The sequence below is a fragment of the Rhipicephalus microplus genome, chromosome 5 (genome assembly GCF_043290135.1).
Source record: "Rhipicephalus microplus isolate Deutch F79 chromosome 5, USDA_Rmic, whole genome shotgun sequence".
NCBI lineage: Eukaryota > Metazoa > Arthropoda > Arachnida > Ixodida > Ixodidae > Rhipicephalus > Rhipicephalus microplus.
Window position 1 is genome coordinate 150789343 of NC_134704.1, and position 23728 is coordinate 150813070.

Genomic DNA, 23728 nt, shown 5'->3' on the forward strand with positions numbered 1-23728 from the left:
TGTTACGTGGACCGGATCAAAGCATTTTTTCTGGCGAATGATGTCGCCCCAGACAAGCGTACTGCCGTGTTCATCAGCTGCTGCGGGCAGAAAACGTATGCTTTGCTCCGCAATTTGGTCAAGCCCGCCAAGCCCAGTGACAAGAATCTGGACAAGTTTCTTCAAGTACCTGGAAGCCATTATTGTCCGAAGCCCTCTGCTGTCGTGCAGCGTTTTGGTTTCAACTCGCGCGTTCGCGCGGAAGGGGAATCAGTCAGCAATTTTATCGCAGCACTAAAAAGCCTGTCCGAGCACTGCAGCTTCGGGGCTGAACTCAAAAACATGCTCCGCGACCGCGTCGTGTGTGGCATAAACAACGTGGACGTCCAAACAAGACTTCTGGAAAAACCGGACCTCACCTTCGACGACGCTGTGCAGACCGCCCTGGCAATCGAAGCAGCAAAAAGGGACGCAGGTGAGATAGCGCAAGCGAACACAAGCAGCGCTTTCTCGACTCACCATGTCTCGTCAGGTTCAGGGGGCGTCACCTGCTACTGCTGTGGGGACGGACATCTTGCATCAAAATGCAAGCATGTGAAGACAATCTGCAATTATTGCCACAAACGAGGTCATTTTGCGAAGGTGTGCAATTCGCGACGAAGGGACGGCCAAGCCCAAAGCAACAGCCCTACCAAGGCACGTTCGTTCTCGGCTTGCAGTTCACCGTCGTCGAGTAACCGTCATCGTGTTAATACGCTACACAAGCAGGACGCCGCTACCACTTCATTTTACGAAGTTTTTGACATGTGGCTGGTCGACTACGCAACGCAGCCTCCGCCTTTACTGTCACTGTTGACGTTCGCGGCAAGCCGCTCCGCATGGAAGTGGACACAGGGGCAAGTGTCTCTGTCATAACCAAGTCGCGTCTTCTTAAGCTTTTGCCTTCGGTTCCTGTGCAGCCATCACAAGTGCTTCTGCGAAGCTATTCCGGGGAACTAGAAAAGGTTCAGGGCTAAGCTGACGTGAGTGTGAAGATTCATGGCAGGGAGGCTGACTTACCTATTTTTCTGACCGCAGATGGATGGCCCACTCTTCTTGGACGCAACTGGATGCGTGAGCTGGGCATTGGTGTCTCCGATGTTGAAGTGAACATCCACGCACTTTCCAACGTCAAACACCTAGTCCAAGACTACGCCGAAGTGTTTGAAGAAGGCCTGGGTACATTCAAGGGTGCTAAAGCTTCTCTACATGTTCCTTCAGATGCTCCGCCTCGATTCTTCAAGCCACGTCCACTTCCGTACGCCTTGACAGATGGAGTAACTCAAGAAATCCATAGACTAAGAAGAGATTCCATTCTTGTTCCAGTCAAGACAGAAAAATGGGCTGCACCTATTGTTCCTGTGACCAAAAGGAATGGACGCATCAGAATCTTTGGAGACTTTGGTGTCACCATAAACTCAGTGGCAACAGTGGAGCAGTACCCCATTCCAAGGATTGAGGACCTGTGGACTGTGCTTGCTGGACGTGAGAAATTCACAAAATTGGCTTTGCGAGATGCGTACCAGCAAGTTGTCCTTGACGAGGCCTCTAGGGAGTACGTCACAATTTCGACGCATATGGGGTTATTTCAGTACACCCGGTTGCCTTTTGGTGTCCCATCCTCGTCGCCAGATGTTACATGTGTAGATTAACTGATGGCCAGGCGGCAGTGACGACCATGAACAGTAGGCCATCAGGCCCGCAAAGAACACGAGAACATGTTGAGCCCTTAGCCCTGAAGGAACTGTGGTTTATTGTTTCCAAAACAGCCACCTCGCCGCTGTGCCAGGCTTGCACAGCTCAACAAAACTATCAGCGCCGCGTGGGGGCGCTGCATTTGAACCAACATTGTAGCACCATCCTTCGCGGCTACAAGTGGAACATGTGCCTCTGCTACTGAGACGACATCGTGGTTTTTTCTCGCGACTTTTTGACTCACCTTATTCGTTTTCGTGCTGTTCTCACGTGTCTCACCTCTGCTGGCCTTCAACCTTCAACTTAACATCAAGAAGTGCCATTTTGCCGCACGTCAGCTCACTATACTGGGTCACGTCGTCTGCACAGAGGGTGTTCTCCCAGATCCGGCGAAACTCCGCGCCTTGGCGGACTATCCGAAGCCCAATTCCATCAAGGCGCTGCGAAGTTTTATCGGCCTGTGCTCATACTTTCGTCGATTTGTGCGCAACTTCTCTTCCATCATCGTGCCTCTTACCAACTTGTTGACAACTTCCAAAGGCATTTTTGCTTGGTCAAAAGAGTGCAACGAATCCTTCACTGCGCTTTGGCGGATATTATTATCCCCTCCAATACTACGTCATTTTGACCCTGATGCGCCTACGGAGGTCCACACCGACGCCACTGGTGTCGGTCTTGGTGCTGTATTGGCTCAACGAAAACCAGGGTACCAAGAATACGTTGTCGCTTACGCGAGTCGAACCCTCAAGAAAGCCGAGTGTAATTATTCCGTCACGGAAAAAGAGTGCCTCGCAATTGTCTGGGCTTTGACGAAGTTCCGCCCATACCTTTATGGCCGCCCTTTCGAAGTTGTCACGGACCACCACCATTTATGCTGGCTATCATCGCTCAAAAACACGTCGGGGCGCCTTGGTCGTTGGGCGCTTCGCCTACAGGAATACGACATTCGGGTTGTATACCGATCCGGCCGCAAGCACCCTGACGCTGATGCACTATCCCGCTCGCCGCTACCAGCTGACCCAACCCCCTCGTCACCTTCTTCAGCTGTCATAACACCAATCGACTTCACAGACATGGCATCGGAACAACGCAAAGATGTGTGGATTTCCCAACTCCTCGCCTTTCTGACTGATCCGTTAGCTAATTTGGTCTCAAGAACTATCCGCCGTCAAGCCACACATTTCGCTATTCGAGACGACCTACTCTATCAGCGGAATTATACGTCTGAAGGTCGGAAGTGGCTGTTAGTGATACCCAACCACATGCGCTCGGAAATCTGTACTACTTTCCACAACGACCCGCAAAGCGCTCACGCTGGCGCTCTCAAAACGTACAATCGTTTACGTCAGCGGTACTACTGACGCGGCATGTACACATTTGTCCGCAAGTACGTACGTGCTTGTACTGCATGCCAGCGACGTAAAGTCCCACCTCAACGCCCTGCCGATACACTTCAGCCTCTGCCTTGTCCAGCGTGTCCGTTTGACCGAGTCGGTATCGACTTATACGGACCACTTCCCACGTCGTCTTCTGGAAATAGGTGGATAATTGTCGGCGTGGACCACCTCACGCGTTACGCGGAGACGGCAGCACTATCCGCAGCAACCGCGAGGGAAGTTGCGTTTTTCATCTTGCGCAACTTTGTTCTTCGCCATGGTGCTCCCCGCAAACTTTTGAGCGACCGGGGGTGTGTTTTCTTGTCTGACGTCATTCGAGCCTTGCTCGCTCAGTGCAACATGGTTCATCGCATGATGACAGCATATCACCCGCAGACGAATGGCTTCACAGAACAATTTAATCGCTCTCTCGGTGGTATGTTGACGATGTACACAGCTTCAGACCAGACCAATTGGCACACTGTCCTTCCATTCGTCACGCATGCGTATAACACCGCTATGCACGCGACGACAGGGTTTTCCCCTTTCTTTCTGTTGTACGGACGTGAACCATCGTGCACGCTGGACACTATCCTCCCATACACGCCCGGCTCCTCTGAGTACACTGCAACTTCTAATGTTGCCAGGTACGCAGAATATTGCAGACGATTGGCCTGTTCACTGACAACCGAGGACCAAGGCCACCAGAAGCTACGGCATGACACCGACCGACATCTCTCTACTTTCACGACTGGTGCTCTCGTTTGGCTCTGGATTCCACCGAGTACTCCTGGCCTTTCGTCGAAATTACTGGCACGATACCACGGGCCCTACCGCATTCTCGCCCGTACGTCACCAGTCAATTATAAGATTGAGCCTTTGATACAGTCTGATGACTTATGCCGTTGTGGCCGAGAAATTGTGCATGTGAGTCGCCTGAAGCCGTATTACGACCCCGCTATAGTGACTACGCCTTAAGTCGCCAGGTTGGCTACGCTATTCACCGGGGGCCAATGTAGGGAACTATGCGAACGATGACGAAGCAGCAAGAAACGGCAAGCCACAGCGTTGGTGCACACACGTGCCCCGAGCTTGTGCTTGCTTGTATATTTCGGCCTGTTGACGTTTCTCGCTCTAATGGCGTTCCTCGGCCTTCCAGTAGGTCTGTACGTAAATAAACTACGTGACAATAATAATATCAGGGGTTTTTCATTTGAATGCTGCGAGTACAGCCAGAGGCACGCTGACACAAGTGTGGCTCGCATGGCAAAGGAAATACCAGATGAACAGCTGTTGAAAGAGTTAGAATTGCGTGATGCTTGCTAGGTTTTTTCTCTTTTTTTTATTTGGCTTTATTGGTTGCAGCTCAAAAGGAGGCTATATCAATGCAGCGCGTACTGTAATTCCTTTTTTAAAAGTTGTATGCAGTATTCTTTGACATAGTTACCACTTCTAGAACGTGCAAACATGTGATATGCAAACTTTAGCCAAGCTTACATTTGTGAATTTTGTGAGCTTAAAGGTGTGCAAGAAAGCATGGGAGAGAAAACATAATTTCATTGTATCTTGCTGCATCAGCCACCATAAAGCTTGGTAGCACATATTTGATCAGTCACGCTTGAAAAGGCAATTTTATCTGCATGAATTTATCAGTTATCATTCATATTGTCACTGGAATGACGAGACTGTGTGATACATTTAAAGTAGCAGTTGTAGCTCTGACCGGTTCATCCCAGAGATCGAGCTGTCTGTTGTCTGGTGCACGCTCGCATGGTTCAAGGAGAGGCTGGCAATATGTATGTAACAATATTGAAGTTGTTCAAAAGTGGGCAACCTAGGAGGAAGCTTCAGTGCAGAGGTCGTGTTTACAGCTTCCATTCGTCAAGGCAGGTGGACTGTAGGCCTAAATGTCCCTTGTTTTCTCACTGTTGACTGATGGAACACATGCAGCAATAATACAATGTAATAATGATGTTTTATTCCAAAAGATACAATAAATACTTGGCAAGGATAAGGTTGGGGCGTCTAGGTGGTTAGTACACTCTTAGTGATAGATGATCCTTTAAAGGGGCCATGACACCTAATTATAGATCATAATCATTGTTATGTGGGTTATTATTTGCAAGTTCACAAACAAGCTTGCGAGATTTGAGAGCATTTGGTGGGGCACTTAATTTAAAATTGAATATTTTTATAGAGGAACGACTGACCAGAGCTGGGCCGGCTACGCCACTAGCTGCTTGCTGTGCAAGCATCTGCATTCTGTTGAACATTCTTGTTCCCTGGCCAGCTGTGTGTGTATTTGAATCATTTCAGTTTTCTGCAGCTCAACATTGAAGATCTGCTGTGGCTGAAGCTTCAGTAGAAGACGATGGCTCTGCTACATGAGGACATGACATTGCTCATGCCATGACAAAATGACAGTCACTGGCGGTTGGCGGGGTTTCACCTGGCTAATTCCTGAGCTTATTTTGCACTGAAATATTTTTGTACAGCGCAGTTATTTTTATACATATAAGTGCCGTACAATAGACACTGTACTCCTGTTTAATAATACCTGGGGTTATACGTCCCAAAACTGCAATATCATTACACTCAAACCTCAATATAACCAACAAATATATAACAAAATATTGTTATAATGAAGTAAATGAAACATAGTTTTGCAATAGACACAGTGCTAATGGAAAAGACCTTTTCAACAAATTTTTGGATATAACTCATTTTTCTTGCAAGATGCAACTTTGTTATAATGAGGTTTGAGTGTGTAGAGGGGCCGTAGTGGCTGGCTCGGGAAATTTCAACCACCTGGTGTTCTTCAACGTGCACTGAAATCGCACAGTACACAGGCCTCAATCATTTCGTCTTTGTCAAAATGTGACCGCTGCAGCAAGGATCAAACCAGCGACCTTCGGGTCAACAGCCGTTGTACTTGTATTTTTATCTGACAACTGTAAATTGATGGATAATTGTGGCATGGCCTCTTTAAAGTCTCATGAAATAACTCAAAGTACTTGCTACAAAATAAGCACAAGACTATGCGCTGCTTGATGCTGAAGAAAAACAAGTACATGTGTGAAAAGAACGAGACAATGTTATAAGTCTTGTAGCTATGTGCTTATGTAAAATTTTACATATCTTTCACTTGAGAAGATGAAAACAATATTTGTGTTATTTTTCTATAATAAAAGAATGCATGGCGTATTTTAGATCTTCCAATTTCTTATAGAGATTGCTGTCCTGTGCTTGCCTTTATCTTTGATATGTAAAAAAACAATTTCCATAGAATATACAAAATCGACTGTCCCTTGAGTTACAGTTGATGTCAGGTAGCTTCGATTGGAGTTGCATGGACTGCACTATAAAGCTGTTTGCCAATTGAAAGTTATCTGTTGTTGTTTGCCAATTGAAAGTTATCTCTTTATGGAACTTGAGGAGATGAATCTACCGAAAATTCCCGGGCAGCATGCCCTCCCGCTCTCTCTTCAGTGAGAGATAATTGGACCAGATTTGGAGCCTTTGCTGGGTCGTGGATCAAAATTCAAGATGGTGGCAGAAGAGCGTCTAAGAAGAATGCACACTTGTGCTTCTAATGAAATGATTTATTTAATATGCATTGTAAGTGTTAAGAGGGGAGGGGGTGGCATATTTGAAGCATATTGAGGGGGTGGCATATTTGAAGCATTAAGAATTTGTGAATATTCGTGCCAAGTCTAGAATGCAATTTCAAGAAATAGTGCTCATTCTAAAGACTCTCAGTGCTTGAGTTCCTACGAATTGCACTTGCAAGATCCTGTAGCGGGGAACAGGTTAAAAGAAAAATGGCAGGAGGGGAGGGGGAGTGCACTTGCTGGGTCATTGGTGCATTCCGTTGAACCACGATTTAAAGGTAATTGGGACCCATGAATTTGTTCGTTAAATTGGAAACATTATAAAACTGAGCATGGAGCTTTTTCGGTCCTTCGAAATTTAGAATTGTATCACATACACACACAAAAGGTAGTGTACATGCCATTAATTCCCACCTGCCTGCTTATAAAGCATGCAAGTGAGATTTAATATGCACTTTTGCCACCTGCGCCTCCTCTGTGTGCTTTCACCATATAGTATAGCTGATCCAAAGCCTGGAAAAAATATGCAGTCTGTCATTCTCTTCTGTTTCGGTATGTAGTTTGGTAAGAGCCAAAACGAGAATTCTGGCAGCATTCTGCGAGACGTCCTAGACGTCATAAATTTAGCAAAGTCCTTATTTCTATGCATTCTATTTTCCGGAATGCTTTGTTATGGCAGCATTATTTGTTTTGTTATTTCGTGTTTGCAAGAACATTAAGCCTACAGGCAATTGTACCATAGTTGCAGCACGATGGTAGGAAGAAACAACATGGACAGGAATAAGTGCCGTCCAACTTGCCCAAATCAAGCTCGTGTTCCCACAGGCAACTGCTGTGGCAACTTGATTGTTTTTTTTTAATTGAGAAATTCGTGAAATCTGGTTTCTTAAACTCAAGTTTCAACTGTAATTCCAATCTCCTCAACATGAAAGTTAGAGGGAGAAGGGAGTTTGCTTTCGCTCAGGTAAGGGTGCTAGGTTGGGATTTGCGGTAGTTTCTAAGCAAATGAAAGACAGCCGTGCAGATCACCTTATGTGCATGCTCTTGCTCATCTTCACAATATGCATTATTGAAAAGCTTAACGCATTGAATAGTTTTATCTACATATGTAGCATATTTTTTCCTTTTTCGTGTCATGAGCAAGTCTATGAGCATTGATACTGTGGGAAAACCGCACTTGGGCATCTAAAGGGGCAGTAAACAACCCCAAGGTCAAAAAATTTTCATCAAGAGAAATATGTGCACTTCTGCATTGTGAACAAGCTACTGCAAGAGTTTCGCGAATACGTGGAATATTAAAAAAGTTACAGGGGTTAGAACATCGGTTTCAATTGGTTTCAAATTTTCATGGGGCCTTCGCACCCTTCTCCCTCATATGGAGAAGGCGTAGCCCATCATCGTCCACTTCGGCAACATGACACGATGTCAGCGATTGACGTAATCAGCGAACTCAATCCGTCGCAACGCACTTTCACTTTCTGGCAGAGCCTGGTTGTTTACTGTTTACCTGGTGCCCATGATTCTTTGCTTCCCGGTCGCTCGATCTGCTGCTGACAGCGAAGCAACACTTTTTTCCTGGAAAGGTTCTATAAAAGGGAAACCAGGAGAAAAGTGCGTCATTGCAACTTCTTTCTCATGGAGGTCACCTCAACAACGACACGTCGGTAAGGGGGGAGTAAGACTAAAAGAAACAGGAATGCAGGAGAGAAGGGAGAGAAAGGAGTGTTGCTCATGTCGAGGGCAAAGCACATGCGGGCAGGTGCTATGCTGAGCTGTAGTCGAGCGAGGAATGTTTGTACTCGCGACAACAGTGAGGCCGGAACTGTATTACAGCAGTGCCAAGAAACAAGGGGCAGTTTCGTAGCTGTGGGTAGGAACAGGAGCTGACGTTGACTTCATTACTGTTTGTTTAAACCTAGTCAGTCGACGAGCTGCATGCTGCATAAAGTCAGCGATTGCTAACTTTGCGTCACTGCGCGTGGAAGGAGGATTGGTCAGGCGTAGGAAAGGAGCGCGGGGAATTGTTTTTCAAAACGGAGGCTCTGAACAGCGCGCAGTGCTATAATATTCAGAAAACCTGATCACTGCTGTCTACTTTACGAATTGCCGAGCTTGTATAAGAAAAAAAGTCGCAGCATGTTGACTGGCCTTTTAAAGGTGCCAAATGAAAAAGACGCAGCACACATGTCAAAGGGCCTGTTCTATTTCACGGAATGTCTTTTTCCTCGTCCTTCTCGAAGTCCTTCGATGCGTGGGCCACTCCCATGGGAGGTTCAAACAATTTACAACATCTTTGCGCCCAACGAAGTTCAATCGCCCAACTTCAATGGGCAAAACAATTGTACATTTTGGTCATTTGCAAATTAAACGAAAGAGTGAATGTACGCTGCATGGCTTGCGCTGTCTTGTGCACGTTCTTATAGCACTTTTGGTTTCAGTGTTTATAACTTGTGTTCTTGAACAACACACCCTGTCATTGCATAAAAAAAAAAAAATTGTAACCAATAACATTTTTTTACGTTGTTTCGAAGACTTAACGTTTCATAGGCATGGAAGTACTTGCCTGTAACCGGGCTCTGTTAACCAACGCCATTGCAACCAGTTGCCATCTAGTAGTGCCTGCTTAATTCATTTTGTCATTCTCCTTTATCAAGTACTTCTTTATTTTGTCCTTTTGGGGCTTAGTGCAAGGTTGCTGCTTTATGGATGCTTTATCGAAGGAGTGCACTGAAAGTTGTATACATAAAAAAAAAAGGTTAGATCAGTGTATTACTGCCTGAATTATGAAACTGCCGAGCTAAATAAAAATTGTTTTCATTTTACAACTTTGAATAGCGACCTTTAAATGGTTCTGCAGCTAAATGATCTAGAATGCAACTTTAATACATCCCCGCAGGGGCGCCTGCGCAAGTAGGCATTTGGTGTGTAGGGACACCACGGACCCGAGCTAACGGGGGAGTTTCTACTCCCTCCCACGCCTAGCCGTGCGTGGCTTTGTCGTGTCCGGGGAAAAGGGGATCCTGGGGGTTGAGCCGACGCTGGGTGATTGGACCTTTAAGGCCCCCCCGGCAGAGGCAACACACCCCTTTGGCCCCGGCTTCACGTAGACGGCACTCCTGGGCTGACCCACCCAGTGGAAATCGGCAGTCGCCTTTTCCTATCTCTCTCTCCCTACATCTTCGTCTTTATCTCTTACTATTTATCTGTCCTGTCTTCTACTCTCTTCCGTTTACTTCCAAACTTCCTGGTGGCTAGGGTTAACCCTGTGCAAATAGCCTACCATGGTCTAGGCGCGTTGGGTTATAGTGGCGTTGTACGGCTGGCGTCTGCAGGTTTCAGCATCTGCAAACTTGTAGCGTCCCCTCGTTGGGCTCCGTGGGGGGTGGCCGCCAACGCTGCTGAACAAAAATAAGACAGGCATGCATAGAGCATTCCCCCTACTATCTGATCGTACCGGCTTAAAGCGGGTACGCACCGATGATATAAATTTTTTCAACCAGCCAAAAGAAACATATCCTCACTTTCATTTTATCCACTGTGAAAAAACTGAAAAGCAAGCCAGGACCGTCTCTCCTTTCCTAGTTGCTAGATGTCTTAGCGAAACTCTTGGCACAGGATACAAGGTAACCAAAATGGCTAGCGGAGACCTTCTTCTCGAAATCCGTGACAAAGAACAATTTGAAAAGCTAGACCGTCTTTCAGATTTCGGTGGCATACCAATAACCTTAACACCACATAGATCAATGAACACAACTCGCGGAGTGGTATCTGACATGAACTTACTTGACTTGACTGAGACTGAACTTTTGGAGGGGTGGAAGAGCCAAAATGTCACTAAGGTACAGAGAATCATCATCAGAAGAGATAATAAGGAAACACCGACAAAACACTTGATACTCACGTTTGCATCCAGTAAACTACCGGAATCTATTCAAACAGGGTACACGAAGACATCTATCAGGCCGTACATACCAAACCCTCATCGTTGCTTTCAATGCCAGAGGTAGGGCCATGGCTCTAAAACCTGTCGTGGTCGCCAGACTTGTGCACAATGTGGAGTCCTAGGCCACATGTCTGAGAACTGCAAACAACCGCCACACTGTGTAAGCTGCGAAGGAAACCATGCCGCATATTCACGCTTCTGCACATACTGGAAAACAGAAAAGGAATTATTGAAGGTAAAGGAGAACATTTCATTTAAGGAAGCACGGCAAAGAGTACCACCATTCTATGGACCTACATACGCTGATTCGGCGCATCAGGGGGCACCACCGCACCAGCCCTCGCCACTCCTTCGGCCCGCGCATACCGAGCCGGTGGTTGTGGCACCTGACCCCAAGGCGGCTGTAGCCCAGGCTACACCGTCTACTCCCAAACAGAGACCGGAGACTCCAGAGTCCTCGGGTCTCAAGGCCTCGCCTCACCAGGCGAGGCCCGAAATTCGAACTAACAGCCCGCACGTGCGGGCATCCAGTGCCTCCGAGGAGGCAATGGATGCGTCGGTACCCTTGGTGCCGAAAGAGTGGCGTGGCTCCTTGGAGCGCGCCAAGAAAACAAAAAAGCAGATAACAGGGCCTGGTGACGGCCCTGTTAAGTGAACTCAAACTCCCTGTATAAACAGCCACTCGCTTTTCGTACACACAGCACTATTATACATTCACCATGAACACTCAAATTATACAATGGAACGTCAGGGGCCTTCTCAGAAACCTTGACGACATCCAAGAACTCTTACACGAACACTCACCAAAAGTGCTTTGTGTACAAGAAACACACCTTAATTCAAAACACATAAATTTTCTTCGTAAATACATTATTTTCCGAAAGGACCGTGTTGATGCCATGACATCATCCAGAGGTGTTGCGTTCATAGTGAATCAAGGAATTGCATGCACACACTTACAACTCCAAACATCCCTTGAGGCAGGGGCTGTTCGAGCAGTTTTTTTTGATAAACTGATCACAATCTGCACTATTTACATTCCTCCTAGCTATCAGCTGCAAAAACGTGATTACACTCTTTAATTGATGAACTTCCGGAGCCTTATGTTCTCCTTGGAGACTTTGATGCGCATAGCAGGCTATGGGGTGACTCTCGGTATGACGCGCGAAGTCGACTGTTTGAACAGTTCCTTCTCTCGTCGAGCGCATGTCTCCTAAATCGAAAAGAACCAACCTATTATAATCTCGCTAATAACACCTACTCCTCCATAGACCTAAGCATAGTATCTCCATCTGTTGTGCCTCTACTCCAGTGGAAAGTCGTCAGTAATCTGTACGGAAGTGACCACTTCCCCGTAGTTTTGAGCACAACTACAGTAACTGAGTGTCCACCACGTGTTCCCAAGTGGCTCATAAACAGAGCCAACTGGGAACAGTTTTATACCATCGCTCGTCTAGGTTGGAATGACATATGTACTTTGAACATTGATGTTGCTGTCAACTACTTCACAGTGTTTTTGATTGATGCTGCAACAAAATGCATCCTACAAACAAATGGACACCCTGGAAAACGGCGTGTGCCATGGTGGAACTCTGAATGCCGAAACGCGCGCGAACAGCAAAACAGAGCTTGGAGGCTGCTTCGAAATTCACCGACAGCCGAAAATCTTGACATCTTCAAGAAAATAAAGTCTCAAGGCAGGAGAACGCGTCGGCAGGCCAGAAGAGAAAGCTGGCAGAAGTTTTTGTCAGGGATCAATTCATACACACAGGAGGCTAAAGTCTGGAACATGGTCGGTAGGATAGCAGGAAAACAAGTACACACACTTCCACTCGTAAACACTCAGGGTGATACCTTGGAAGATCAGGCAAACTTCCTCGGTGCACACTTTGAACAGGTGTCCAGCTCATCCCACAATACTGACACTTTCCAAAAATACAGAATAAGAATAGAAAAGCAGAAACTCGAACACAAATGCACTAGATATGAGGCATATAACCAAGCTTTCAGTCTAGCTGAGCTGCAAACGTCTCTAAACTCCTGCAGTACTTCTGCCCCAGGTTCTGACCGTGTGGTGTATGAAATGTTAAAAACCTACCAATCAAAACACGAAAAACCTTACTTTGTTTGTACAATGCTATGTGGTTTTCTGGCACTATCCCTACCTCCTGGAAAAAGGCTAATATTATTCCCATTTTGAAAGAGGGCAAGGACCCTTCTTTACCTTCGAGTTATAGGCCTATTGCACTTACAAGCTGCTTGTGCAAAGTCTTCGGAAAAATGATAAACTGTCGACTTGTACATTTCCTTGAAACAAACAATTTGCTCGACCCATTTCAATGCGGGTTTCGAGAGAGTAGATCCACCACAGACCACCTTGTTCGTATCGAGGCATAGATCAGAGACGCCTTCGTCCATAAACAATATTTTCTCTCTGTGTTCCTCGATATCGAAAAGGCTTATGATACAACATGGCGTTTTGGAATTCTAAGAGACCTGTCCCACCTTGGCGTGCACGGAACAATGTTTCACATAATCGAAGGTTACCTGTCAAACCGGACATTCCGTGTCCGAGTGGGCACGGTTCTTTCCCAAACATTTGTCCAAGAAACAGGCGTGCCACAAGGTGGTGTACTTAGCTGCACACTTTTTCTCATCAAAATGAATTCCTTGCGCTTGTCCATCCCTCGCAATATGTTTTATCGTACATATGTCGATGACGTCCAGCTTGGCTTTAGATCTTGCAATCTGGCAATGTGTGAGCGGCAGGTTCAGTTAGGTTTAAACAAGGTCTCCAAATGGGCAGAGAAAAACGGATTCCGACTGAACCCACAAAAAAGCACGTGTGTCTTGTTCTCCCGAAAGAGAGGCATGCACTCAGAACCCGACATTGAACTGAACGGTCAACGTCTGTCTGTTAATGCGGAGCATAAATTCTTAGGATTAATCTTGGACAACAAGTTGACCTTCAGACTGCACATCAAGTATTTAAAAACAAAATGTTTAAAAGCCATGAATGTTTTAAAAGTGTTGTCACGTACTAGGTGGGGTAGTGACAGGTAATGTCTCATGAACCTGTGTAGAAGCCTCATTCGCACCCACTTAGATTATGGGGCCGTAGTTTACCAGTCTGCGACTCAAAGTGCTTTGAAGATGCTGGACCCCGTGCACCATTTGGGCATCCGCCTTTCTACGGGTGCTTTTCGCACCAGCCCCGTAGAAAGCCTTTATGTTGAGTCAAATGAGTGGTCGCTTCATCTGCAGAGAACTTACATGTCCTTTGTTTATTTCCTTAAGGTAAAAGCAGACAAGAAGCACCCCTCATACTCTACTATTAATGATTTGTCGAGCTCAATTCTGTTTCAAAAGAGGCCTTCGATGAGGCAGCCCTTCTCAGTTCGCCTGAAGAGTCTAGCTGAGGAAACTGGAGTCTCACTCGAACACAGTTTAATGGCTCCTGTAGCATACCCGCCACCGTGGCAATGGCAAACTATAGACTGCGATGTGTCTTTTCTAGAAGTTACAAAACATGCACCTATTGCCCTTATCCGAACATACTTCCTTTAACTTCAACACAAATACACACGTCCTGAGTTCTTTACAGATGCCTCCAAGTATAACTCCTCTGTGTCCTACGCTGCTGTCGGCCCATCCTTTTCGGATGCTGGCCCTCTACATCCAGGCACAAGTATCTTCACAGCGGAAGCTTATGCGATACTTGTGGCGGCTAAACACATCAAGCAATTACAAATACAAAAAGCAGTAATTTATACGGACTCCCTCAGTGTGGTAACGGCTCTGCACACTCTTAAAAAACAAAAAAAAAAAATCCAGTCCTTGTTTCACTTTACTCCATTTTGTGCACACCCTACACACTCAAACAACATGTTGTAGTGTGCTGGGTGCCAGGGCACCGTGAGATTCAAGGCAACGTGAGGGCGGATCAGCTCACTGCATCCGTTCACAAAAGCACTGCCCCTACACCCATATCAATCCCGGCCCGTGATCTTAAGCCGTCTCTCAAACGAAACCTCAGGGACTACTGGCAGAGCAAGTGGGATACACACACACAAAACAAACTACACATTACTAAGCCACACCTTGGTCATTGGCTGCCCGTATCGAAATCTCGTCATACAGAGGGAATACTAACGAGACTCAGGATAGGACACACATACACGACACACACATATCTTTTGTCCGGTGGCGATCCACCATTGTGTGACAGATGTGGTGAAGCATTAACAGTCCTTCACATGTTAATCCAGTGCAAACACTTAGAAACTCTAAGAAAACAACATTTTCAATTACCCTACTGACAACATATACCTTTACACCCTGCAAGGTTCGTCGGTAGGGAACCGCTTTTTAGTCATAAATCATTGTTAGCGTTTTTAAAAGAAATTCATAATTTTCATATCATATACCCGGGCATTCCGTAGCACGACCTCTCCAGAGAGGTTTTTGCTGCGGTGGCTACACAAGAAAGCACTTGCCTCACGGCCCTTGGACGCAAGGGTATGAACGAGTGAGGTACCTGTGCTAATGCCATACATGTCCACCATCGTTTTTCATTGTCACCAACTTTTGTCAGCTATTCACACCACACACACCTTTCACGGCATGGTCATGATTTTATTACTTGTATGTTTTTACCCGCCTTACCGCGAGGAATTTTATGGCCCTTATACAGCCGCTTGTCACAATCATTGTCCATATTTTTAGTAAGATGAAGTGGCGCTCTTTGGCCGTGAAATGGCCCTTGCGCCACAAAACATCAAACATTATCATCATCAAAAAACTTTAATACATATTTTTATGCATGTCGTTAATTCTTGATATGCCACAGAAGCAAGGACCTTGCTACAAAAAACATACTTCAGAACTACGTAACATGTTGCGTGCCACCTGTTGAGTGCATACACGCCAAATAAACAAAATTAATAGAGATAAAACTTATGTCATTAAGGCAACAGAAAATGAAGAAGTGAGAGCTATTACAAGTGCTTCGCACTCTCCGCCAATAGCTTCAGAACAATTGGTTCTAGCTTATAATACCTTAAACGAGACAGCACTAAATTTTTGATGCCGAAGGCTACTTGCCCTATTAGTACTTGAGAGTCGGCATTAAAGGTGGCACGCATTTGGTGACTTACTTTCTCGAAGCTTTTCAGTATGTCACAAATTCACTACACCTGGCAGTAAAGGGTTAAACATGTGTTGGGAACCATGATGGCTGTGTCCCATTGTGCTTCTTGGGGCACACTAGTGAGGCTACTGGGTAACATTAGCATACTATGGAACACAATACTTGCACATGGCAGCACCCTGTGGAAAGAATAGCATCTGTTTCAGACTCTGCTCCTCATTTATTTTGGCTATTAGCTAATAGCATGTTCTGTTGTGTGATGGCCTACAGCAGGTGCCAGAGCTCTGATAAGACTGAGCACATGCCTCTGTATAATAAATGAGAGCCTGAGAAAATGGCAGCTTGACATTTCGCTTCTAAACTCTCCTTGCCACGTTCAAGTGCAAGAGTTGGTCGAGATGTTCACAGCAGCATCCGCTGTCCACAGGATGTGTTTCTTCAACAAGCTCTGGTAGTGGTGCTCATGGCCCTTCTAAATGTCCCAAATAGACCTGGGCTGGCCACATTATGAGAAGGACAGTAGATGGTCAGTTGAAACGTTGGAATGGCTGCTACGAAATGGGAGGCTTAAGGGGGAATGGCCAAGGATTAGGTGGAGCGATGAATTGAAGGAATTGAAAAACATATAATGGAATCTGCTTGTACAGGTCAGCGTAGGTTGGAGATCACTGGGAGAACTTCTCGTCCAGCGGGGCACTCATAAGAAAAGCTGATTATCAAGATGGTGGTGACATTAAATGTATGAAAACTATATTGATCGTGCATGACATGCTTATAAGATTAACTTCTCTGTGAGCTTATGATAAGTGTCCATGCATGGGTGGCATTACTGGGAATTGTCAAGAACTTGACAGTACTTAACGACAACCTAAGTCTCAGATCATGTTGCATTCTGCGCATTTTGAAGTGTATTTCTCCTGCTCGTTGTCCTACCCAGGGGTAGCGAGCCGATGCCCTCGCTATTGCGATGGGCTCTGTTTCCCCGACCGGCCATGCGCCGTCGCATAGCCCGAAAGGACTGAGGCACAGGATGGTGCCCCGGCTAACAGGCGACAAAGTGGCGAAGGAAAGCCAGCCACTGAATGACCTGGCCTCTTCGTCTTCGGCCCGCCGCAGCGACGCAGAGTCCGGCGGGGAGGGGGACTGGACGGCCGATGAGGAGGTGATGATCGTGGACAAAGAGCCGCTGCTGTCCCGGCGGCTAAGTAAAGACAGTGCGAAGAATGACAGGGCCGGCACTATTGTGGATGACACCCACGAGTCCCTCTGGTCAGTGGCCGTACAGGTGTTCGTGCCATTCCTCATCGCCGGCTTCGGCACAGTCGGTGCTGGACTGGTGCTGGACGTCATACAGGTGAGACTTCCACCATCTCGCCCGCATTTTTGTTGCAAGAGACAGAAATAGGTCAAAACGGAGACATTCACAAGATCGGGATGTGGTCTTGTTGGCATACCATATTGAAATACAAGAAAAGCTTGTTATTTTGACGTCGGTTAATGGGAATTTATAATTAATTAAAACTGATGCCCTAGACCTGGCACAGCCCTGTGTCTTTCTACGGGGAAAACTCCAGTTAATTCAAATGTAACGGTACTTACTATGATGAATTTGTGAGATGCCGTGTCGGTAGAAGGACACGTCCCAGCATAAAACGTAACAAGTGTTTATTAACATGGTATCAGCAGCGGGGCAAGCATGTTGATGCTGTGCTCGAATGGTTAGAGAAACAGAAGAGAGAACCGAGCTTGGCAGCTTGGGTTTAGAGCCGCCAGTGGTGATGTAAGCCTTTAGTGAAGCTGCGGTAGCAGTGTCCCTTATCGGAAGTGTGTTGCAACTGGTGGTCCTATCACGCCGGGCTAACCAGTGACGAGACAGAGGCTGCGCAGGTTTGTCTGCAGTGATCGCTACAAATTCGAACCGAGAGCCCCCTGGCTTTCACTGCTCCTCACATAAATTGACCCAGAGTAATCACAATGTGTTGCAAAACCAAACCAAGTTTGCTAGAGATGCAAAACAAAACAGCCTATCTCTCCACAGATTAGAACTTGGATGCTGTGCTCTTGGCGGTAACAAGCCCAGAAGAGGTAACGGGCCCTAATTCATAACTAGCACAGAGGTGGCTTCCTTTTTTCTGCCCACACAGTGTGGTGTGATGTCCATTCATTCTAGCACCGACCTGCCAACTTGAACTCCGCTTCATTAGAACAATTTTATACTCCCTTTCGAGTTCTAATTGACGAGCTTTTACTTTGCCCTCCTTGTGGCCTCTTTTGCAAAATATATTGGCGAGCGAATTGCTTGAAGGCTGAGCAAGAAATGGTAGCATGGTCTAAATGTATAAACTCAAGAGAGGAGCAGTAAGAAAAATGCATACGGTGCCTTTGCTGTTGATTCGTGCTTCTTGTTTTTTGAGTTTTTGTTTTCTTGTCACGCTACCGTGTGCTCATGCGAAGTCGTCTCTTGATCTGAAAATCTCTTGTATGGACTACGTTTCCTCCATTGTGTAGCTCCTTCCCAGAGCAGGAGCATGAGCACAAATACATAGTCTGTGTTACCTGCAGCGAGAGAAATGTATTGTTTAAATTCGGTAGCCTTGACCACAGCTGAACCACCACACACAATAGAAGCACATTTGGGGATTCAGCAGTGTTGGAAAAGCTATCTATTGGAAACCAATGCCTTGTTCTATTGGCTAGTAGTATGCAGAGGAGACTGTTTTTTTTGGAGCGAGCTGTTTTTTCTTGAAGAAACTTTGATTTTTTCACAAACTATGAATTATGCTCTCTGCCTTTGAACTACTTTAATGAACTGTTTAAAGTGGATTGTGTTATACACTGTATCATAGACATTTGCCAAGCCATTTGTAGTTATTCAGATGTGGTCTCAGCATTTCGTTGCTGAAATAACAATGTCAGTGGCAATCTTGTATCTGTTGAAAACAATGACTGCAGCCAATGTGCAAAAATTTATTTTTATTTTTATATTATTTGCACTGCAAGAACAATGTTGCTGTCGACCGATTGTGAATGCATGTAAGCATATTTCACATGCTTGTCTTTTTTTTTTTTGCCAGCTGGATACCATGCGACAGGGGCGTAGCCAGAAATAGTTTTCGGGGGGGGGGGTTCACACCGACTCGATGAGGGGGTGGGGGGGGCACACAGGCATCAGCTTTCCTCTGTGATACTACAATTCGTGGTAGTTTAAACAGATGGTGTGCATGTATATCAAGTCATGAGATTTCCCCCTCTCCCCATGCGTATCGTAGTGAAGATAGTAAGTAAAAGTACGGTAAGAATCATTGATTGATATGTGGGGTTTAACATACCAAAACCATTATATTATTATGAGAGATGCCGTCCTGAAGGACTCCGGAAATTTAGACCACCTGGGGTTCTTTGACGTGCACACGGCCCTACAGCGTTTTCACCTCCATCGAAAATGCAGCCGCCGCAGCCAGGATTCAATCCCACGACCTGCAGGTCAGCAGCCAAGTATCTTAGCCACTAGACCACCGCGGCGGGGCAGTACTTCAAGAAGTACTGTAAAATATAATAAACGACAGGTACAGTGACTGTTTGGAGCAATGGCCTCTCGTCGCACCATTGAAATGACTAGTCTTCGAAAGCGCATTATTGCGAAGACCCACCCGATCAGAGAAGACATCGCTAATCATTAATCTCTGTTAAGCGTAGATGGCATAGTCCTCGTCAGGGCGAAGTGGGTTTCACAAGTCAAGGACGGTTCTGCTTACAACGAGGAATGAGAGGTATACTAAGCATGTTTTGGTACATTCTTAAATACATTTCGATATTGATTACTTGGTGATGGTCGTGGTGAAACTTTATTGCCCAAAAAAGAGGTCCTGAAGAACAATCGGTTAGACGCCAGGTGTAGAGGGCATCTCCCACGTCGGGACAGAGAGCCCGAAACTCTCCGCCGCCTGGCGGGCCTCCTTGACAGCCCGAAGTTGGTGTGCTAGTGAAGCACTTCTTAGCAGTTAGGCCCACTGTTGCTTGTTCTTGGCGTAAATGTCACTCGATACACAACCACAGAGCATATGGTTCAGATCTACACGTTCACAACACTGTTCACACACATGTTGTCTGTCGTAGTCTGGGTTGATATGCTTCATGCACCAGTGGCGGTGGTATGAGTTAGTCTGGAGCAAGCATAACGTGACCGACTGGCTGCGCGTTAATTTCTTATCCGGGAGGGGGAACTCTCGCTGGCCTAGATAAAAGTGCTTTGTAATTTCGTTGAAAGTGAATAACTGATCCCTGTACTCTATGTGCAGTGTAGAGGGGGAATCGGAGTGACGCGGTCGATGAGTCCTGGTGCCACGTCCTGTGCGGTCTCGTTGAGATCCGGCATGTTGCCCCCTAAGCTGCCCTTGTGTGCCGGGAACCATACGATAGAGTACTTGGGGATGTTATGCCCACCTAATATTCGCAGTGTCGTCTTGTCTATCCCACCTTTTGCGAAAGCTCGAGTGGCTGCTCTAGAGTCCTTGTATATTGTTACAAAGCTCGAGTCTCTTAGAGCCAGAGCAATCGCTGCTTGTTCAGCTACATTTGGCCTCTTGGTGTAAACAGTGTGTGAGCTGCGTGTTCGCCCATGTCCGTCAATTACTACGACCGAGTAGGCGTGCTTTCCCAGTATGTCCGCTGCATCCACGAAAGCTGTCTGGTCGGGAAATCTTGCGGCGACTGTCGCGAGGGCTCTGGCGCGGGCGAGTCTTCTTCCATGATTGTGGATCGGGTGTACGTTTCTGGGGAAGTGGAGCACTGTAATCGATTTTAACAAGACTTTGGGTAACTTCTGTACGTTGTCCCTTTCCGCTATTGTGTGCAAACTGTGCTTGACAAGAATATCTCTGCCCTCTTTCGTGCTGGAGAGGCGTGCGATCTGTGCCGTGTGCTGGGCCTCGATGATTTCAGCAAGGGATTATGCACTCCTAACTGTAAAAGGAGAGCAGAGGCATTCATTATCCGGGAGCCCCAACGTTGTCTTAAAACCACGTCATATGTGTACTTTGAGCTTTTGCCGTTCTACATTTTTCTAGTTGAGCATCGCAGCCACGTATGTGATGTGACAGAGAACAAAAGCGTGGACCATTCTGATGGCGTTATCTTCACCCAGTCCTCTGTGCCGATTCATGATGCGCTGAAACATTCGAAGGGCGTTCCCAATCTTGAAGGTGATGCTGTCCAGTATCGCCAAGTTGGAGTCATTGCTTTGGATGATGACTCTAAGGATGCGAATTTTGTCGACCGTAGGTATGCGGTGGCCATTCGAATCACGTAACTCTGTGCTTGGAGGGACAGGTCTGTGCCAGCCTTTTGATGGGCGCCCTCGTCTGGGAGGATGGTAGATAATCAGCTCAGGTTTTCTGGAAGAGGAGCGAAGTCCCATTGGGGTGAGATGTGCTTCGGTGACTGTGATTGCGTCTTGCATGCGGGCTTCTAACTCCGCATCGCTTCCACCGGTGCTCCAAATGGTGATATCGTCTGCGTAGATGGTACGCTTCACATCCGATATCTCCCCCACTGTGCAAGATAGCTTTGCCTTAGCCAAATTGAATAAGAATGGCGAAAGTACCGATCCTTGTTGCGTTTCCTTATCGCCCAGCTCAAAGCTTTTAGAGACGTGCTCGCCTATCCGTAGAGTGGAGGTTCAATCTTTTAGTAAAGCATTGGCGTAGTGATAGAAACATGTGCCAAGATAGTGTTCAGATATAGGGGTCAGAATGGCTTGATGTCGGATGTTGTCAAAAGCTTGCTCTACGTAGAGACCCAGCAGCGCCTTGGTATCTCATGTGAGACGATCCAGTAGGCTTTTCTTTATTCTCAGCATGGCGTCTTGCGTTGATAAACCTGGCCTATATCCGATTATAGTATAGGGGAAGTATTCCTTTTCTTCGACGTACTCTGTCAGTCAGTTCAGAATGACATGTTCAGCTAGCTTTCCTGTGCAGGACGTTGGTGAGATCGGCCTAAGGTTTGATAGCCCCAGCGGCTTTCCAGGTTTTGGGATGAGTACCGTATTTGCATGCTGCCATTCTACAGGTAAATGGCCGGTTTTCCAGGCTTCGTTGATTTGTTCAGTTAAGAAGGTAACCGAATCGTCATCTAAATTTCCGAGAGCCCGATTCGTGATGCCATTGGGGCCAGCTGCAGAGTCGCTGTTGAGTTCGTGAATTGCGTAGCGGACTTCACTCTCTGTGTAGTCCGCGTCGAGCTCAGAGTTTGGGGCACAGTCATAGATCATCTGCGATGAAATACTGGGTTGTCCCAATTTAAGCAGTAGGTAGCGTTTAGCCAGGCCGTCAACAAGTTCTTCGGCAATACTATGTTGCATTGCACAGTGTACTAATCTGCTGAGCCTGATGCATTGCACAGATTTGGACTTGGTGCCATTTTCATCGAGGAGGTGTTTTGTGAGCCTCCATCCACTACCTTTTCGTATTTGCCCATTAAGGGTGTTGCAAACTTCGTCCCACTGCTGTGGGGAAAGAATCATGCAATATTCTTCAATGGTTTTGTTGAGCTCGCCGAGCTTTTTTCGCAGTCTTCAATTGAGTCATTGACCCTTCCACCTGGCTAACATGGAGTGTTTGGCTTCAGAAGGTTCGCTAGCGGGCTGTCCATTCTCTCCACCTTAACGTTCGTGGTAATCGTTCGTTCTGAGACTGCGATGTTGGCTTTAAGCTGTTCAGTCCAGCTTGCTATCGTGTGCTTTGTAATTTCTCAGGATAAGTTTGATGACTGCGTCCGTATTTTGCGAAATTTGTCCCAATCAATTACTTTGTACTCCCTTTGCTTCTTTCCACGGAGTTCTGCATAAATTCGGAGAATGTAGTGATCGCTGCCAAGGTCTATGCCAAAGTTACACCAGCCGCATTTCTCAATGCCCCAAACGAAAGTGAGGTCCGGTGTAGTGTCGCGGCATGTGGAAGTACCACACCTAGTTAGTTTCCGGGTCTGTGATGAGAGTGAGTTCTAGATCGGACGCGGTCATGTGAAGACGTTCACCTTTGCTAGAGGAGTATGCGTAGCCCCATGCCTGGTGTGGGGCGTTAAAATCGCCACCTACAATTAGGGGATTATCTTTTGCGATGCTCGCCATCTTGCCGAGCATGCTTCTGAACCCTGGCCTTGTGTCCTTAGGGCTGCTGTACAAATTAGTGAGAAAGATGGTTTACTTGTTCCCTACGTGGTCGTTAGGAATAATCTCGATCGTGACGTGTTCTAGATAGCAGGCTGTGTGACGGATTTCATGGCAAATGTACGGGGTCTTTTTGCCAATCAGAATAAGGACGCCTCTGCCTTGCTCGTTTCTGTGGGTTTCAGCCTTATAACCCATAAGGGTAAGTTCCATTGTGAGTGTTTCTTGCAGTAAAATTACGTGTGGTTTCTCGGTTTTTGATTTTACCATCTGCAGGAGGACTGCCTTTTTTGAGGCGATCCCCCTGCAGTTTCATTGCCAGATGCGGTAATTTCATGTCTTATTTTTCACTGCCATGTTGACCATCATAGCCTCTTTCACTTGCAGTAAAAGCGACTTGCAGAGGACCGTGCACGCCTCTGTGCTGTGACTTCATCGTCTCCATGGCTGGTACTACCGTGTCGTTCATATACATTTCCATTTTTTGAACTTGCGTGTTGCACATGTCCATTTTCTCATTCATTTGCATCATGCTCTCGTTTATCAGTCTCATATTCTCGCTCATGGCGTCCTTGATGTCTGATCACACGACCTTTCGCGGTTGTGTTACAGCTCGCTTCTTTGAAACGGGGGATTCTTCGCAGCGTTTCCCTTGTCTCGCTATCTCAAGTGCATGGGGAGTTTCGATATCCGTTGGTTGTTTGGCAGCGCTCTTTGGCGTACTGCTGTTTGCTTGACGGGCTTCGGATAGCTCGTGGATTAGCTTGG

General features: G+C 46.5%; 1 protein-coding gene across 9 annotated transcripts in view; it reads left to right on the forward strand.

The window, feature by feature from the left end:
• Window positions 1-23728, forward strand: part of LOC119174174 (solute carrier family 41 member 1) — a 149555-nt gene that overhangs the window by 54007 nt on the left and 71820 nt on the right. For all 9 annotated transcript variants that reach the window (XR_012895448.1, XM_075896054.1, XM_075896050.1 and 6 more), the window contains one exon: window positions 16730-17146. Coding sequence is in view for 8 of the 9 variants with exons in the window: in XM_075896054.1 (XP_075752169.1) it covers window positions 16760-17146 (387 nt within the window). In the remaining variant the exon portion in view is untranslated. The remainder of the gene's footprint in view (window positions 1-16729; window positions 17147-23728) is intronic.